Below are 21,136 nucleotides of genomic sequence, written 5' to 3' on the forward strand. Positions count from 1 at the left end.
AATTTTTACTTCATTGTAACCTGATTTTTCACTGTGCTTGTTAAAAACGGAATGCACACCAAATACAATATGTGGAGTGAGTGAATGCAGTAATATTTTAATAGGGGAATACATCAGCTGAAATTTGAAAAGTGGGACAATCCATTCAAAATTTATCAATTTTTAAGTTTTGGTGCTGGCGTTGCTGGATTGAAAGACTACTACTGTTTGTGGCATCACATATGGAGGACAGTATAAACAAAATACACATACATGTACTACAGAATATTCAACAAAATCAATTTTGAGGAAAAGTACACATTCCCTTGACATGTTACTGACATTTGACAAGGGTAATATTCCCCCTGCTTTCTGAGAGAGGTATTAAGTCAAGTGCTTTCATTATGCTATGTGAACATAAGTGAAATTTTCTTTCTACATTCTCTAGTTTTCCATAATGATGTCGCAAACCTGTAGTAGTCTTCTCATCCAGTGACAGACAGCATAACAACTTGTTAAATTCATAACTTTTGAACGGATTGTCTGATGTTCCTCAAATTCACGGATTGTTCCACTAATATTGCTGTATTCACTAAATCCACACATACATTGGGGGTTTAATTTCCCTTTGAGTGAAGCCAATATAGAGAGTAGTGAAAGTACAGGCACATTGAAGCACAGAAAAACACATCAAAAACTATTGTAACACCCATGTGCATTTTAGTATTGATCCCATGGATTGAAAGGAATGGCTATGTTAGTGAGTGACTTGTCTTGTATGTTTTGAATACATTGTATTTTCATTACTCTCATTTTATTTGCCCAGTGTCTTTGAAAAACAAACAAAAAATATTAGGTATAGATGACACAAGTGACCAGCAAAAAAATTACTCCTTCAACCATTTCAATACGATGTCTACAATAACTGTTTTGAGATGCAAATGAGACATTTTCTTAGTTGACTTTTTGTTGTAATCACTGTTGATAATCTTGGTAATTGATTTTCTTAAAGGGGCATTCCACATGATTTTCATAATTTCACATCATGTAGTACATAAATCGACAGCTCCATTTGTAGATTTGTGGAATTTATTGTGGTCCTTGAGTAGAGAACAATACTTTGAAAAACCTTGAACGAATTAGACTGAACAATGATGATGACATAGGAGCCTCACATATTTCAGAAATGTAGCAGTGTAATTCCCATTACAATACTACTAGCTTGCAAGTTCACCCTAGTACAATCTATGCATGCCTTCTTCGTTTGTTCTGCTTCCTTGAGCCCCAGTTCATGCGCTCTTGCGGTGACGCTGCCATGTCATTATCCTTGTTCATTGCAATTTGTTATACATTTTGAAAACATTCTTATTCTTCATCCTAGTCATTATAAATCATGAAACTCTGTTATAGTATAACTACTTCATGGTTGTTCATTGTAAAATCTGAAAATCATCCAGAGGTCTCCTTTAAAGTTGACCTTGTTACTTCTATTGCACTGCCACTGTTCAAATATCATTGTCCTTAAAGAAAATTTCCCATAAAGATGCAAAGCAATCATGGTTTGAATCAAACAATTTTACGAAAGAGGAACATGTGGCTTTTGAAACCATAAAGCGCCAAGGTAAATTCTGTCTGATCATTCCTGTACTTAGCATGCAATCTAATGTAATACTAGTACATGTACATGTACTTCTTTTTCTCAATAGAAGTTTCAATACTGTATTTCTGTGCCTTTGTCAAGAAAGGCTGTGGACATAAACCACTCAACAGGTTAATCTATAGATGTGAATGTATGAATGATCAAGAATACAAGATCTCATCACACAATGATATAATTAACAATTATCAAAAACAAAATTGGAATTACATGTATTCCATTTATGCTGGCACTGGTTTATGAAAAACGTTTTCATCATGTCTTAGATTCCACACACATTCCAGAGATTTTTTTTTTGATTTTTTTTATACTGAACGTAAATTAGGACCAAGTTGATATAGCTTTAATAAAGAACTATTACACTATTTAAAACCCACTGAAGACTAGTCCCAAGTATTCCCGGGGTGAGGTGAATGTGAAATTAATGTTACAGGGAAAAAAAATCTTTATACATCTGTAAAACCCTTAACCCTAATCAGGCTGGGCTTTTTTGGCTATGCTATATCTGGGGGGGGGGGGGCGGATTCCGCCCCCCCTTCAGATCTCGCCTATGGAATGCGTGATCGCGCCGAAAATCGGCACATGCGACGCCCGCGACGTATACTATCAAAATGTATGGTTGCTTTCTCCGAAAAATTTTTCTTATATTTTAAATTAATTAATTATTGTAATTTATGCATAAAATCAGCTTTGGGCTCTAAATCACTTATTAATGCTCTAATTAAGCTAATTTCTTTTTAAAAATGTTTCTTGTATCATTCTCCTGAGACATAGGATAAAAAAAAATCTGTATCGAAATTAAACTCTTATGTATTTGATTGTTTTTTTATTTCTTATGTATTTCATTGTTTTTCGACCTTTTGTTTTTGTTTGTTTTTTGGCCAAAATTTGTCACAGACATTTTTCGAAGCTTTATTATGCTAAAATAAATTAATTTCGTCCATTCTAAGTCAAGATATGAATTTTTATGTGAATTAATTGAAAAAACACAATTTGCGTTGGATTTGTATACACAAAATCACGTTTTGGAGCAATTTTGGGGTTGACAAATTTTTTTCGAACGGGCATCGCGTCAAAACGGTACGCGCGGGCGCAACAATTTTGGTCTCAAAAGTTGCGCGATACTTGAAAGAAAAAAGTCATGAAACATCGCGGCGGGAGCTTATCGCGCTGCGAAGATATTGCGCGAAACGTCGAGGGGGGGCGGAATCCGCCCCCCCCCCCCCCAGCCTGATTAGGGTTAAACTAAAATACACTGTGAGGGTTTCATATGGGTACAGACATAGTATGGGTATGCTACTGGTACATTGTGTGGTTATGGTGCGCTAAGCTGCATGCAAACGAAGAATCAAAACACCACTAAAGATAATCTCTCTACCCCAAAGTTGATAGATTCATCATTCCCTTTGCTTGCCAATTATCTGTGCATGAGACATGACCAGAGACTCCAACTCTCCCGCTTTCGACGGGAGTTCTCCCGCCGAAAGTCCATTTTTGCAGTTACTGAATTTCATTGTATGTTGAATAATAAGCCAATAGATAGCACGAGAGAGCATCTAGAACCCTAGACCACAAGGGACTTCACACTCGTGATGTGCTCTTCGCGCACATCAAGTTGGAGTCTCCGTTTGATATGGGTTTTTCCAGATCAGAAGGTGCTTGGGGTTGGAGTCCCTGCATCACATCAATGTTCTCTATTTGATTCAATAGCTACTTCTGTACAATTTTAAAGGGTTAGTATAGTATTGGTAGAGATGAGAATTGGGCTTTTAAGTTTTTGCGAGATACCAAGAAACCACTCATGAAATAGTACAGGCCATACTATCCTAAGAGGAATTCAAAGTTTATTAGATGAAAATCGGTTATGGAACTGCTGAGACATCCAAAAACAAAGTAAATCAAAGTGATCAAAATAAAAGGTGGGTCCCACCTTTCACCATGATCACTCTGTTTTGGATATCTCAGCCATTTCAAAACCAATTTTCATCAAATAAATGTTAAATTCCTCTTGGAATTACATGTTCTTTCATATTTCATGAAAGGTTTCCCATCTCATCAAAAAATGTTAGAAACCTAAGACAAGTCTCAACCAAAACTATACGATCCCTTTAATACCAGTAGTCTTGCCCTAAATATTAATCCACTGGCATAGTATGGCATCCACCAAAGTCAAGCACTGTAAATAAGGAAATATTGATAATAATCATTATACTGAACAATGCTTCTATAGCACATAACACAGTGTATATTTCCATATGCTCTCAAGAAAAGGAAAGGCCATAACATAAAATGCAATTGCCACAGTACCAAATTTAATTTTTGCTTAAATTGTAAAAAGATGCCGTTTAAAGGCAGATTGCAATTTATTGATGTTGGTAATTTATTCTAGATTCTGAGGTAGATTATCCCATAAAGTAGAGGCATTTTATGCATATGTTCCTTTGCCACAAAGAAAAAAAAAATGGTTCTCTTTTCAAAGTAACAAATAAGTCTTTGCTTTTTGAATGAAGGTTCCTTTCTGGTGTGTAGATTTGAAGTAGTCAGCTCAAACAGCATGAAGGAAGCAAATAAGAACATCCAAAAGCTAGTAGTAATATTTGAAACGGTATACAACTTGAAAAATTGCAGCCAGTGCAAGCTTCTTAGAAAACAAACTTCAGGCATTTCAGTTTATGCACAACCTGTGCACAGTTTATAACAATTTAGTATCTTCATGAGAAAAAGTATATATTGTATATCATAAAATCTGTACTCTTTTTATTGAGAAAAGTCAGCATGCTTGTTACTTTTTAATGTAAAAAAAAACTGATCAACAAAATGATGAGAATCAAACTGACCCTGGACTTTCTCCCATAATTACATGTTATATACAAGAGCTATACACTGATCACTATAATAAACAATAAATAGATAATAATTACGGTTATTCACTGCCAAACATCACAAACTTTTCAAGCAACAAAACAAACATTTTTACAGATATCTCTATCATGTTCTACACGAAACATTGTTGTTCTATCTACTAGTAGATTAAACTGCAGTTGATTCACAAAACTTTTGACATCAGAATTTGTATGCAAAGAGGAAACAGCCAAACATCCATATCCCATGCTTGAGCATGTTGCTACTTTAAAGCAAAATGCTATCTACTGCATCTTGATTTCTTTATCAAGAATATCACCACAGCTCTCTTACTACGATCTTACTGAATTTCTTATTGATGAGATGGCAAAACTTGTCTTATCTATGCCATCACATGGTAAGGTAAAGAGCATTTTACAGTGACTACATGTAAACTAAACTTTTTTGGAGGCCTTTGCCTGAATTGTAAAAAAAAAAAAAAAAAAAATGGATCTCATAGAAATCACTATCATATTCATCACAGTTTGATCTTAACACAAAAAGATACACAGAAATTATCTGTGATAGGATTAATACCAGTTTGAATGAGACTGATGATATATTATTTACTCACAATATTGGCTCTTTGCTATATTGGCTATTTGCAAAATTGATGGAATGCAGCCATTTGTAAGGCCGGTTTCAGTCCATGGGCAATATTCACAAAAAACAGTGACACATATTATTACGATGAGCAGTCCATTATCTGTTTTAACACGCATACTGGTCTCATTCACATTTCTAACTACTATAGCTGTTTTAGTTCCAGCCCTAACTTCCTTTAGCTGTCATTTTTGTTAAAAGCTAGTCTAGTAGTGGTATGAAGCATTGTTATTACAACTGTACACATATTTCACATTTTTTTAACAGTTTAAAACATACAGGCACTCTAACACAACGCTTGCAGAAGAGCAAGTGAAAGGGACTATCTAAAGCGCATAGAGAACTTGCCAAAGGTATTACCCACTATATAAGAATGGTTATAATAATAACAATAATAATAATACCATGATAATAATAATAATATAAATAGTGACACCTCAAGTACACTACAAGCTGATATATGCCTAAGTCACTAAAACAAGTAAATGCATTCTCCTAAAGATCCACCAAAAACAAAGCACTGTAAGCAAGAACAAAACAAAACAGAATATACAACAAATTTTGAATTTCTAAAGCAGAATAGTCACAGACTGAGATTTTTTCATGCAGATAGGAAAATGCTTTGTGTACAAAATCTTTTTCAAATCAAAGACACATCACTCTACCTACACTCATTTTTAGATAACATTGACCACAGCAAGAACAGTAAACATACAAACAAACAAACAGACGCCCCCACATTCAACACAAGTATATCATTATTCTCTACACAATGTTTAGATTTTTTCTCTCTCTGACTTGGAATTTTTTACGTCAGATAAACTGGAACCGGAAGTTATGTTGGAATTGGGAGTTATACTACATATGAATTCCAAAAGGATAATTTGTCCATTCAGAATAAAGATATTTTTCCAGTGGGGCATCAGTTTATCAAATGTGTCACAGTTAGACTAAGCAGGTATCACACAATACTATCTGGTTAGACAGAAAGCTGCTAGATTATTGCTGGCACTGCAGTGGACATAGTATATTATGACAAGAGGAGATGCACATAATATATTGTATAATTTCCCTAAGTATAATAGGTATCTTCCACTACACCTAGTGAGCTAAATTGGACCCCTGGAAACACAAAGCAGGGTGTTTCTTCATTTATGCCTCCAAAGAAGGAACAGCTAGTTACAGTTACAGAACCACTCTGGCATGAGACTTGGATGCTCCCCGATTGATGATTACACACATACAGCGGTGAGTAGTTGATTTGGATACACAGTCATTTTTTTTTTTTTTTTGCAACCATCGTTCATCCTCGAGTATAAACTGCTAGTAGCATATGCAGGTATACAAATATGACACTGTGGTAATTAACACATTTCTGAAGTGGGCTGGTGATGCCAAGGCAATGTAACTTCGACCACTGTGATTATTTTGTTCTCTCAGGAACGATGTAAGAAGAACACTGTGATTATTTTGTTCTCTCAGGAACGATGTAAGAAGAACACTGTGATTATTTTGTTCTCTCAGGAACGATGTAAGAAGAACACTGTGATTATTTTGTTCTCTCAGGAACGATGTAAGAAGCTAGAATATTGAATAGAATAGGTATAGTGGCAATAGTGATGATCCCTTTGGAGAAAACTGGATAAGAGTCTCAGCTTCATCACCACAACACAATAGCACAAGGCAACATCACATCCGTCCAGTGAAGAACACATCAATATAGGTTCTGTATGTCATTCAGTTTGTTCATGTCACTGTAAAAGACCTCCTAAGAATCTCGCCTTGGACGAGGATCATGGTTTCTTCACTTCTCTAGATCAAAAATATCTTCCACTATGACAGCACACAGATGTCTGTGTCAGTGGGAGTGCTGAATCCACATATCTTTGCAGGAGAAGCGAACATTTTTTTTTTTTTTTGTTATGGCATGCAAACACACATCAGAAACTTGAAGCAAAGGTGTGAGAGCCTCAAGCACTGTCACCAGGTATTCTAGCAATGAATTGCATCCAAATCAATGAAAATGGTTTCGAATCACATCCTCTTTCTGTTTCAAATCCTCCATCTCCAACACCTCTCCTTGGCGCAGATGGTCAGATTTTCCTCACAAACCTCTCTCACCTGGCCGAGCAAAAAGAGGTTGGAGCTGAATCCGATTCACTGTCCAGGAACACATCCACAGAGAAAAACCGTTTTCATTGAGCTGGACAGTGTTTGCTGACCTGGACAATGTCCACAATGCTGCCATGATTTTATCATCCGGGACACCTGAAGAATCCTTGAAATATTGGTGTTTCTGAAACTGATCCCTCAGAGATCATATTTGGCCTCGAGTTTAAACCTACGTTACATTATTACATACTAACGAGTTTCCAGCGCATTATCAGTTACTTCTTCGCAGCTACTGTATATTTGCCAAGCACTGATAATGTTTTCCAAGATATAATAACATTCTACTGCCAATTAGCCGGCAACAATTTGAACATCGATCTGAATATTTAGAGTTTCAATTTTTTTATTAACTTCTCCATTGTACTTTTTTTTTCATGAAGGCAAAATAAATCCAAAATATACCCAGTATTAATACACCTTTCCAAAAATCCATTTTCTTTCTTTTCTTTTTATCAACCTGCTCAATTGTACCTTTTTTATGTAAGTAAAATAAATCCATAATATTCTCAGTAAACACAACTTTCCAAAAATCCCTTTTTTTTTTTTACTGACTTTTTAAATTTCTTTAATAATTTTAATATCAATAATAGAATATATGATATCTCTGTGATCAAAAAGCAAATGAAATCTCACAAATGCCGGCAGATTGCTTGCATGTGCAGTAATGTCATCAAGACAAATGGATGTTAGAAGCTTGGAAACTCTAACTGCCAAGGCCATTTGAACCGAAGTGCTGATCTATCCTCAATTCTGCTCTAGATTCTGCTCGAGATGATGAAGAAAAAGCAAAAATAGCTGTTGGCTTCCTTCACGTCCCAATCTGAGCTCCAGCCTTGAATGCTGTGGAGATGTCTGGCTCCATGTCCAGCTGTTGTTTGAGGTTGGTCAAGCTGTGTTCATACTGCTGCAGCCTAAGGAAATGATGCGATATCTGATGATACATTTTGTGCACAAACTTGAATGATGTCGATTTACCAGTTTTTTTTTTTTGTTTTTTTTTGATGATTTGGGTCAAATTTAAATGACACTTGAAGAGGCTTTTACCTGAAAAATAAATGTGAGGTTTTGGTTACCCATAAGTCGGTCACTAGATAAGAAGGCTATAGTAGTCCAAAATGTCACATAAGGGGAAGAATGTCAGGAAAATATAAAGATATTTTCGCACACTTTAATTTTTCTAGCATAATAAAAGAACACTCAACTTTCCTCATTCAGAAGGCAAGACGGAAAAACTTAACCTTCAATGTAATATTATGCCAGCAATATGGTGAGGAAATATGTACATTTTGTACTTTTCATACAAAATTACATTTTGTGTAATTCTCTTCATATTTTCTTTTCATTGTTTTACCAACATGTCATCTCAAACTGTTGCTGTCTTCTCAATCTGGCATGATAGCATGTGGATTTAACCAAAACCATAACTTTTGAATGGATTTTCCAATTTTCCTTAATTTTCAAATGTTCTACCAATATTTCTGTACTGACTGAATAGACATTTGTTTTGGTTATATTTCCTTTTATAATGTTAAACAGCAGTAAAATGATACATATGACACACTTTCAGTTAAGTAAAATGTATCTAAGGTATAGAAAATGTCTATAATGTTTGGAACTTCTTGCATTTTTGGAGAGGGTATGAATACTTATGTGTTTGTATGTGCGTGATATCAGACATTGAAATAAATTAATTTACTCGTACATTCAAGATCAACTTGCACAAAGCAGTCAGTGGTAAATGGACAAGTATTCTGTGAAAGTAGTGAAAGGGTACCCATGGCTCACACGTGGCCAAATACACAGATCACTAAAGAGTTCATCTCACTTACAGCTGTTTGACTTGGCGAGGGACTGGCACCATGCCTAGACTGTTGTAAGGGAGATCTGATATGAGCTGCTGTACTGACAGCATGAGGCTGGCCTGATTGCTAGCAGCACTCTGTGGGGGAAGAGCAGGCTGGCCAGAGGTGACAGGCTTCTACACAGATGAAGTCAACATAGCAATGGAAGAAGATTATTGATAAGACACAGGCTATTTCAACATGGTGATAGTTCATTTCTTTTATTAAAAGTAACATGTCACAATGGAAGATCACTGATTGTGACTATAAGTGGGTGTTGCAAGAAAGTCGAGTTGCGATTGATTGCAAATATCTATTGCAACTTTGCAATAGATAGATCGATTGTAACTTGCAATCAATTGCAACTTTCTTGCAACATCCCCTTAGACATGTCTACTGATTATCTGTCAACAAACATGGATTCCTGGTTTGAACTCCTACAGGTACCCAATGTATGAAAATTGCCTTGTTGTCAGACATAGGGATTTATCTACATGATTAGGTTGTCTAAACCCCAATGTTAATTTTATAATGAATTCACTGAAAGCTACTAGAATAGCTCCAAGGTATGTATTCAGATACATGAAGAATTAAACCTTAACTTAACATGCCACATCCATATAAATTTACATTCAGTGCTAAGTTTATGCATACTAGCTTTCGATAGAGTGTAGTGTCTGCAGAATGTGGTGTCTATGTTTTCATGCAATCAGCCCGTAAGGATTGCATTATGCCAACTGGTCTTGATGTACAATGTATTTACGACTTATTCTATTATCTCGGAAATCAAATCCCCTAGTATCCAAGCTTTACTTGCTTGTAAATTTGGTAAGTCTTCTGCCAAAATTTACTACTGTTGAGTTTGATATGGATGTGACACAGGCACAAACATCACTTGGCATATGGGGGGTTAAGCAAGATTTCATTATCACAGAGTCAAGGCAAGTTAGTTGTATTTCAGCTTTGATGAATAACATACATATCGAGAAAAGACCCAAAAAAGATTAGAAAATGATAACAGATATCTAAGATCACGTCCAGCAGTTTCTGTCTATTAAGGCCAACTCATTACCTGAACCAGGCTAGGTGTGGTGCTGGTGGTAACATCAGCTGTATTTGAAACCTCCTTGGGTGGCCCCTGACCAAAGCTCCCAGCCACCTGGGCCCCTGCTGACCCACCAAAGTGATGAATGACCAAGGCTTGTAGATCGTCTTCAATCTGAATACAGACAAGACAACAGACTCTAAACGGTTAGTATCTCTCACCCTGCAATTTGACTCTGCAATGACAGAGCTTAAAGGCACATGGTCCCAGTGGTTTAGTCGAATGTGTATGCTGGCGCACAGCACAAGTTTCCTAAAGAGGTCTAAGCTATTGACTCTTCTTTAGCGCTCACGCTTTGACCCATTTCACTGAGTCTGAAGAAGTCTGATCCACTGCAGTCAGTGGTCCGATCAGAGTTTGGCTCATAATTCGCCTGAGGGAATGACAGCTTACGCAAACTTTTTTGGTGATGTCATACTAAGAAGCACATAAGCACGCTTCCTGGCATCACTAAGACTGTGTGATGCACAGAGAAGACAACGAAGGTAACGTTACCAAGCAACACCTACGCGCTTTACTCTTGATGACAGCTTAACTTCGGCAATCTTCATATCATGCTAACGGTGATCGGCAGTATCATCCGACAGCGCCCTCGCACCCTAAGGGACTATGCGCCTTTAATCTGTTTATGCAACACGGAATAAACGGATACATAAAACTCTCTAAAAAAACAAGAGACCCGGGGGTCACGCACTCACCTGAGTATCGCAAGTTCACCTTCCATGCATTCTTGCAGACTCTTACCTGAGAACATTGGAAACTTATGGTGGGGGTAGCTTTGAGAATGGGGGCATGGTGTCCATTTACATATTCCATCACACTGGTAAAAATACCTGCCAAGTACACTGTACTTTATAGAATGTTGGATTATGCAGCTTGGGAAAAAAGACTTAAAGCCCTATCACTTTTGATTAGAACTAGAGAAAAATATTATTGAATATTCATTAATTTAGGAGGTTTGGACCCCCTGGGGCCCCCAAGGAAAGCATGGTGCCTATTCAAACACTTTGAGATCTTATCCCGATGGGAATACTACTTGACAAGTTTGGTGAAAATCCATTATGTTGTTTTCAGCAAGAAGATGAAAATCTAGGCCTGCATTTGGACACCCCCATCCCATCCCGCTTCCTTGGGTCCCAAGGGGGTGGGGGGGGGGGGGGGGGGGAGGGCACCCCGATTCTCCCATGAACAAACTTGAAACAACAGTCATCAATATACTGACTCATTGTATTAACTTAGCTCAATCACTTCCAGTTCTACAGAAAATCTGTAAAGATTCCTTACAGGAGGGGGGGGGGGGGACCCCTGGGGCCCCCCAGGTGGGGGATGGTGCCCATTTGATGGAATGGAGATTCTATCTCCCTAGGGATGCTACCTGCCAAGTTTGGTGAAAATTAGTGATAGAATTTTCAAGAAAAAGATGAAAATTTACAATTTCGGTCCAAATCTAGGCCCCCTGGGGCCCCCAGGTAGGGCATGGTACCCATTTGATGGGAATGAGATTCTTTCCCCCTAGGGATGTTACCTGCCAACTTTGGTGAAAATTCATAATGGCATTTTCAAGAAAAAGATGAAAATGTACAATTTGGGCCCCATTAGGACCACTCCCCACCCCCCTCCCCTGGGTCCCAAGGGGGGCACCCCTGATTCCCCCATGAACAAACTTGAAACTACAGTCATAACGTACTAATTCATAGTATTAACTTAGCTCTATCACTTCTGGTTCTAAAGAAGAAGATTTTTTAAGATTCCTTAATTTTGAGGGGTTAGGGCCCCTCTGGGGCCCCCAGGTGGGGTATGGTGCCCACTTGAACAAATTGAGATACTATACCCCTAGGGATGCTACCTGCCAAGTTTGGTGAAAATCGGTCAATGGGGTTCTCAAGAAGAAGATGAAAATGCAAAAGTTTACGCACGACGCACGACGGACGCCGGACGAAGAGCGATCGCAATAGCTCACTAAGGCTCAGGTGAGCTAAAAAAACTTCTCTCATCACAAAGTCACATCAAAAATCATTGAGGTATCTATCATCTAGAAAACATGAAAGTAATGAATGTTGTGTAGAAGATGATATATCAGCTTGGTCTGTATGTCTTACCCTTTGCAAGTCACTCAGCAGCTTTTTGTATTCATACGGGAGTTCCTTCATCTTCACCTCAGCACTCGTCAGCTGCTCCTGGAAACGACGAGTCTCGCTATTCACCCTGCAGAGGGGAGAGAATGAAATCGATATATTAGCAATGATCTAAAGGGGACAACATGTACTGCATCAGTGTGATAATAAATGCACCCCCTCCCCCCAACCATTCCAGATGAACAAAGCTCAAACTTGACTAATAAACTGGAATTTTTCACTGGGTACTGCCATTTTGCAAAATAAATTTCTCCTTCACCCACCTTCATAATATGATAACACCAGAACACAAAAAAAAAACATTTTTGGATGAACTCATTTTGTCTGAAGTCTGAATTCATGTCATCTAGTCCCAATTAGTGCAGGACAGAAAATTTGCAGGACAAACCAGAAATGTCACTATGGTGACAAGTATGTCTTTGCTCTATTGCACTACTAGTATACCATAAAAGTGGAAATTTTCGCGGTGTTGAAGTTTTCGCGCAATTTCGATTCTGCGGAATTAAAAATACGCGAAACTCTTCTTACTCCGCCAAGCGCGAAAAATTAGTCGCGCCAAAATATCCACTTTTACAGTACTCCCAACAGATAAACAGTACACCATGGTATTGTGAGGCAACAGTATGACATGACTGGACAGACATTTGTGACCCGCTACAACAAAAGGATCCTAAAGTCGCTGATGGCTGAGCCGACAAAATCGAGTTTGAAGTTCCATCATCGAAATTGGTCAAAACAAATCGGATTTCTGTTTTTTGCATAATTTTGTAGTCTAATGTTTTGTCTATCATCTGCCGAAATTTCCATTTTCTGGGCCATGATTTTCCGACTTTCAACGTAACAGAAACGTGTCCAAAGATTTGGATTTAGCGCCCAAGCTAAACTCCGCCCCTAGCACCGAGGGCGTGATCTTATTGGTCAGTGCGTGGCATCCTGATTACTGATTGGTCGTGCGTAGACCGCTGGCGCTAAGCTTGAATGAACATCACAGAGGTCGCTAGGAGCATGCCTTCTATTGTCAAGCGGTGAAAACTGTCTTGCCCCCCGTGATCATGATAGCGTCGGAAGGAAAACTTTGAAGGTGTTTTCTCGAAACTCTGATTTCTTTAACCACTTGACATGCGCTAATAAAATCATCGATATCTCCACAACCGAGTGGTTGTATGAGTTGTGCTTTATATCAAATTAAAGTAGAAGAGTAAGGGAATAATCTCATGACATTTTCAAAAAATTGTCATACCCCGGACTTTCGGATCCTTTTGTTGTAGCGGGTCACATTTGACCCTTGACCATGACCTCATAGTCCACAATTTTCTCCAAATAATCACTATCTGGCATGTTATATATGCACCAATTTTCGTGACAATACTTTGAGCCATTTACAGAATGAAAAAAAAAAAATTGCAAAATTTAGCACTTCCACTTGACATTTGACCCTTTTGACCGAATCTTACCCTCAAAACTCTTTGTGTAGCAATACATGTACAATTTGATTAAGTGTTTACATTAAAAGTGAAAGTCATTTCCAAGGTGTGGATAAACAGTGCTATTTCAGAACTAAATAGTGTTATTTTAACATTTTACCACACATTTGATAATTGACCTTTGGCCCCAATGACCCTAAACTTCCAAAGAGAATCTTTGTCAGGCAAAACATTACATACTCAAGTTCACAAAGATAACTTGAGCCATTTCCAGGATAATGGAGAAAAAAAGGGGAAATTTAAGGATTTTCATTTGACTTTTGACTTTTGACCCATGGCAAAAAAACTTTTCCTAGAGAATTTGTTTCTAGTAATTCATTTATGCAATTAGTTTCAGGAAAATCCTTTCTGGCATTCCAGCAAGGGAGATAGTGAAATTGTAAATTTTGACCTTGACCTATGACCTTTGACTGTGAGCCGGCGCACCGCAAGTTGATAAGCACAGGTTCGTGCAATCATACGTAATTATGTACGTACATAAAAAATATGCCAAGTTTTATTTTGGACACCTCAAATGGTTCTCTAGTCACACTTTCCACAAAATCGACTGTGGATGGCTGGACAGACAACTGAAACCATAATGCCTTCAATGACACTTCATGGTGGAGGCAAAATAGGAACGACAAATTTACTCAACTGTTAGGTCATTTCTAATTTCAGTGGTATGCTGAATCAAGAGTAGTGTCTGATAAGCTCCTTGGCTGAATTTATTATTCTTCAGAATCAAGGAGAAACTTATGTGGTGTAATATGACTCAAAGCTGACTTAAAGGGATCGTATAGTTTTGGTTGAGACCTAACCTCGAATTTCTAACATTTTGGGGTGAGATTATGAGAAACCTCTTATGAAACATGAAAGAGCATGTAATTCCAAAAGTAATTCAACATTTATTTGATGAAAATTGGTTTTGAAATGGCTGGGATACCCAAAACAGAGCAATTCTAATAAAATGTGGGACACAACTTTTACTACGATCACTTTGTTTTGCTATGTTTCGGGAAGTCTCAGCCATTCCAAAACTGCTTTTTCATCAAATACTGTAAAACATGATATATTCGCAGCACGAAATTTTCGCGAATTGGAGCTGACGGCCTTTTTCGTGGCAAGAAATTTTCGCGAATTGCCTCTTGCGTTCAATGCATATAGTGTAGATAAGAAATTTCGCGAATCTTGACGTTCGCGAAATTTGCAAAATTAAAATGCACGCGAACATTTCTCGTTTTACAGTAGACTTTGAATTCCTCGTAGAAAGGTATGCTCTGTACTATTTTACAAACGGTTTCTTGATATCCCGCAAAGAGTTAAAACACCAATTCTCACCTCTACCAATACTGTAACATCCATTTAAATGTAAAATGTACTTGATGGACACAGCAGTGTCCATCAATCTTCCATCCTTGAGCAAATCTCATGCCGCTTATTGGAAAATATGATTGCTAGAGCATGATTGATCATCGCGTGATGTTCACCAAACCAACAGGAATAAAGGTTGTATGCAAACGATCGAAACTGCTTTACACTTCTGATCTCAAAGTACTTGAAAGCAACTCATTATCCTGGCAAATAGCATCAGGCAAGCAAGTTTCTTGGTAAATCCTTTTGCTATATTGCAAGCACATTCCAAATGGAGGAAAATGAATTTTGATCTCTTCTGAGAACTATGGTTCACCTTTGAAGTTTGCATGCAGAACACTTTCTAACTCCTGTCTGTAAGTGTGTCTTAATAAGATAGATTTTGTGAGTACTGTGATGACACAATCAAACTGAAACTTAAGCCGGTAAAAAAAAAAAAGGAAGAAAAGAAATACTTCATACTTTGGAGTTTGACCTGAACAGTTTAATCTGAAAAAATATTTTCTTTTTTCAAAGTTTTGGAAGGGTATCAGGAACAGAATGGTCATCAGAAATCTTATTACCTGGATACCTCAAGTGGACATTCTACTGATTGTAAATACAGTATAAGCTGTTATTTTCAAAAGGGTTTAATTTTTGCGAATCACTGTTGGATCGCAAGTTCAATAACATGCCAAAATGTCGCCATGCGCTAGGTTAATAGTGCACATATGTTAGCAATAAATAAAACAAGCATCGGTGTCCATTCCCCAAAACAACATCTCGCGAAATTGCCTGTGACCTCCTCATTATTGAAAATATCTGTATGCGAAGATAACAAATTATACAGTACATTATTACTGAGACAAAATCTCAAAATCAAGGTGGATGCTTCGTTTTGTCACTTCAGAGAATAGAATGGTATTCTACCACTGTTTTGATGTGGTTCTGACAGACAAAGCCAAGGGTTTTAGCCATGAAATCCTGAAGTCAGTGCCCAATCTTTGGACTCAAAGTTAAATAGTCAGGAAGATGGAATGATTTGTCTTTCCAAGTCCCCATCAGTCCAAATTGTTACATCTAAAATATGACTTTTCATGGAATGACGGAGAGATGACACAAAGGAAGTTAAATATCTTTTTGTTGTAAATTCTTGTTCACATAAATCTTTAATGCACTATTTGACACACAGACACTGTGAACACCTATCTTGAGATAAGTAAAAACAATGTGAAATAATTAGAAAGGACTGTGAAAATATGAGAGAATAAAGAGAATGGAGTAGCATACATACATGTACGATAATATGACCGTAGATTATAAAATTAAACAGCAGTATACAACTGTTCTGATTGTCGCCAAAGAAGGAGTGTACATCCTCAACGATTTATCCTTTAAGATTTCTTGAGAGAATGACTTCTTGCTTATTCATAGCTGTACATGGTACTCTCTACCAACATCAAGTTTGTGAAACTATCTTGATGAGTTCCTGGACCTCATGCTTATACCAGACCTTGGTCCAGCTTTTTAGTAAAATTACAGACGCTTTCTTCACCAGCTTTCTTCACTCTCAGTGGACCTTCGTGTCTTCTGTGATGGATGTCCTTTGAAAGTGATGTAAATCTCTTTCTTCATGGTAAGATCCACTGGAATTGAACCATCAACATATCCATGGGAGAAAAAAAAATTGAGGATATATTAATGAAGGTCATATTTTGTTAAACTATATATTTTGTTTGACTTACACACCACGTTCAATATCTTATGATGATTGACATTGTTTTGTTATTTGTATATTTTAGCGTGATTCATTCTGCCAGAGAATCTAAGGACCTATTTTACGAGACCTTACCGCAGCAACATTGCGACAATGTCTAGAGAACAAAATTCACCCCCTTGGACAGCAAAACAGCAAACGTTATCATGACAACATCCGAGCAATAACCGTTATAACAGGCAGGGTGAAAAAAGATTACCCAGACGCTGTCGCAGTAACTCTAGTTTGAAAGGCTCTGTTAAAACAGAGCTTAAATGATGAACACTTAAGGAAACATAGTATCAGACATGTCTGTCGATGAAATTCATTTATACATCTGAGCAAAGAATGAGCTCCCAAAATGTCGTCGTAAAAATAAGAAAAATTATTCACACACCTTCACCTGATATGTTATCCTTTTTATGTTTGTTATCATTTGACTACTATTGTTGTTACTATGTTGTATTATTATTACTATTATCATTATTATTTCATTATCATCATTATTACTATTATCATTATATCATCATTACTACAACTACTACTATTACTACTATTACTGCCATTTTTATCATTATTATTGATATTATTGATATATGTATTGTTATCATCAGTTTTATTACTAGTAGCAATTGTGTTTGATCATGTCATTGCAAATTACACGATTCTTTTCTCTGTATGTTTATTAAAATACATTTGATTCTTCCAGAAATCTGTTAGGTCACTTTGAGATTTTTAGGGATATTTGCATTTTTTATTTGGATTACAGCAAGAGGTTTATTAAATACCTTTAGTTGTAATAAAATGGGGGACAGCAATTGATCAATTACGAATTGTGAATTTTTGATTAATCATATCTTTGACTGAAAACAACAAAAATACTCTATGATAACACTGATGTTATCCTTAAAATAGAATGTAAGTGAGATCATAATTATACCATTTTTTTTTTAAAATTAAAAACTCGACCTCTTAAAATGAAAACATACCAGTCTAACTTACCTAACACATGAAATCCTTGTCACACCACAGTTGATTACTTCATACTTTATTTTGGCAATAAACATCCCAAATTTCTTTGCAACATAGATGAGCCAGATACCTTTACTCAACCAAAATTATGGCAGCTTTCCATATCCTGTCATACACTAAAATGAATAATTCTCATATCTTCCATATCATTAGACTATCGGGTATTTATTAGGGTGGGGGTTATATTCATGGATGCATAAAATAAGTGGAAATGTAATGCTCATATTCAAAATGTAAGGTACAAAACAATTTTTTAAAGAGCTCTTGTTTATTAATAAAAAGAACATAAGACATTAAAGTTGTTAAAGTTCATGTAGTGATATGAGAAAAGAATCCTAACTGTATGACATTACAGAATAAAGTGATTATAAATTCTACATCAAATGCAACAAGTGATAAAAAATGGTATTTATTCACTCTTAGATTAATAAACCTGAAGGATGCATTTCTGTATCAACTAACAGCCAAGTATGTACAGTGTATATTTTCCTACACTTTTGAAGACTTTAAGGAATTCCAGGAAACTATTGTTAACATTATAACACATTGCGTGTGTCTGTGTGTGGTGTGGTGTGTGTGTGTGTGTGTGTGGGGGGGGGGGGGGGGGGTTAGTATCCACAGATAATGACCAGAATATGAACTTATTATGCCTCTGAAATGGTTAAGAACACCTTGTACACATTACTCAGTTATAACCACCAGTGCTGTGCTCACACCATGTTAACCTGCCCACCTGTGTGTGCATACAAACATTGAGCCAAGATATGTACCACAGTACATATCTGAAATAGAACAGAATTACAAGAATTGAAATACCGATATTAGTAGCTTACCCGTGCCATGTACCAAAGTTGTTGTGAAGTTCCTTCAGAATGGTGAACAATTCATCTGAGATCTTCTTGGCCTGTATCATTTTCTTGCCAAGTTTTTCCCTGGAAATCATAATGATAATGAAAAGTGAAAACAAATTATACACTCACGCACATAAATCACACATCAGTTTTAACTCTTTATGTGCCACATTCGCACATCCGACTCAGTCGACGGCGTGCCAATTTCGCATATTCTGCTCAACAAACAAAGCCGCCAAAACCAATCGATAAATATTAATCACTGCTAATCCTGCGGCACAATGAAAGCGTTTCTCGTGCTTTTCTTCCTCTCATAATATACGGCTTGCATTCTATGAGGTGATTGACTATCAAGCGGTGTTCCCAACCAGATTTGCTTGTACATTCTAAGTTTCTGTCACGGTTTTATGTGCAAAAGTCATGCCTTTACAGTAATGTAGCAACTGATCATTCAAAAGAAAAATTGAAAATAGATTTGTCATACAATTTACATAGAAACAAAGCTTGGCATTCCTCTTTAAGTTTACCTACTATTATGCCCATCTTAACAGAAATTTGTAGAAGCTATACAAATTGGAAAAACAGATATTTTTCTCAAAGCATGACTACCTTCGTGTCTCAGAATAACGTGGCACACAGGGGGTTTCCACTATGGCTCATTAAGAGTTAAATTGATCAGCAACAGATTATGGTGCAACTCTCACCATGAAAGCACTCTTCCACATCAAGTTTAACTTAGCTTTGACATAAAGAGTAATATGAGTAAAAAATGATGACAATCTTTTCAACAAAATCAGACTTAGAATACAGTGCTCACCCGTTAATCGGGGAAAAACTTTCATAGCGGGAATCGTGCTAAGTGCAACAAAACTTGCTGTACTAAATTTCTCATCTGTTATTTCTAACACTTAATCAGAACTATGAACCACTTTATCGGGACAAATCTGGCTGCAAAACTTTCATTGTTGATCAAATGTCTAAAAATAATAAAGGATATCCTTATAAATGATTGCAATGATTTCATTTCATTTGAATCAGATGTTATTTATGGAAAACCAGACACTTACATCAAACATAAGAAAGGATGTAAGATATGAGCTGTGTCCAAACAGGATATGAGTTATTGATAATAAAAGTACAGTAACCACTTGTGTGGATTCAAACCACACATGAGCTATTTTAAACCTGACACAGTTTCTTTTCAACACGATGCTGGTAATTTCAGACATTTCAGAAGTTATTTAAACAAAGAAATTACAACCCAGACATGAGTTGTTGCTATCAAACAAGACATTTGTTACTTCAAAATAGACATGGGTTATTTCAAAATAAATATGATTACTTCAACCATACATGATGCCATTCTTGATATGTGTTATTTCAAGTTACACAAACCAGGAATGAATGAATTCTAACCACATGAGTGGATACAAACCACACGAGTGACTTCAAACGAGGCACAACTTCTTTCCTACAGTACTGATGTCATAAACTAGATATAATTTGCTTCAAACCAAACACGAGTTACTTCAGACCATGCATGAGTCACTTTACACCAGATATGTTCTTTCAAACCCTACAAGAGTTACTTTGAACCATGCATGGGTTACTATTAACCTGACACAAGTTATTTCTAACAAGCTAAATTACTTCAAACAAGATATAAGTTATTTCAAGCAGGATGTCAGTTACTTAAACCAGACACGAATAACTTCAAATCAGACATAATACTTCAAACAAGACACAAGTTACTTTAAATAACACAAGACAAGTTATTTCCAACAAGGACTTAAGTTTCTTCAATTCAAACAATAGTTATTTCAAACAAAATGTAAGTTACTTCAAACGAGACGTGACAGTGTCTTTGTCGAATCTACTTTCAAAATTTTGAAAACTTGTGAAATCGTTATTGCCCAGTGCATCTAAAGAACATTTTCTTTAATACCTCTACACAGTAAGGATCTAATGATGTTGTATAGTCAGTATGTCGCAAATAGTGAAATACAGGACTGTCAAACAAAAGACAAATAAGCTCACTTGTCCATGCGATGTATTTGTTCTTCGTTGTAGGACAACTGCTTGGTCTGCCTGTCTTTCTTGAAGTTGGTGCAGATCTTTAGGGCATCTTCCACAAGCACTTTCAGCCGTCCAATCCTGTATCAGACACAGTAAGACAAAATCAGGCGTAATGATGCTATGAAATCACTGGGCAAATTTATGAAGAACTCACTCACATTGTTCAGCCTTTGGATATTTCTTTCCAAAACTTCTTATGTGAGGTTTCCTGC

At 36.7% G+C, this 21,136-nt stretch overlaps 1 protein-coding gene across 2 annotated transcripts in view; it reads right to left on the minus strand.

Moving 5' to 3' along the window:
- Positions 1-3,284: 3,284 nt before the first annotated feature.
- The window catches only part of LOC139744207 (serine/threonine-protein kinase TBK1-like), a 50,336-nt gene continuing 32,484 nt past the window's right edge, over positions 3,285-21,136 (minus strand). For both annotated transcript variants that reach the window (XM_071654657.1, XM_071654658.1), the window contains 6 exons: positions 20,886-21,002; positions 18,831-18,929; positions 12,358-12,463; positions 10,226-10,372; positions 9,142-9,290; positions 3,285-8,223 (listed from right to left, as the gene is read on the minus strand). In XM_071654657.1, coding sequence (XP_071510758.1) covers positions 8,121-8,223; positions 9,142-9,290; positions 10,226-10,372; positions 12,358-12,463; positions 18,831-18,929; positions 20,886-21,002 — 721 coding nt within the window. In that variant the 3' untranslated portion in view covers positions 3,285-8,120. The remainder of the gene's footprint in view (positions 8,224-9,141; positions 9,291-10,225; positions 10,373-12,357; positions 12,464-18,830; positions 18,930-20,885; positions 21,003-21,136) is intronic.

The sequence above is a fragment of the Diadema antillarum genome, unplaced genomic scaffold, assembly GCF_040938485.1.
Source record: "Diadema antillarum isolate AM-2024a unplaced genomic scaffold, OU_Dant_1.0 seq00001146_RagTag, whole genome shotgun sequence".
Classification (NCBI taxonomy): Eukaryota; Metazoa; Echinodermata; class Echinoidea; order Diadematoida; family Diadematidae; genus Diadema; species Diadema antillarum.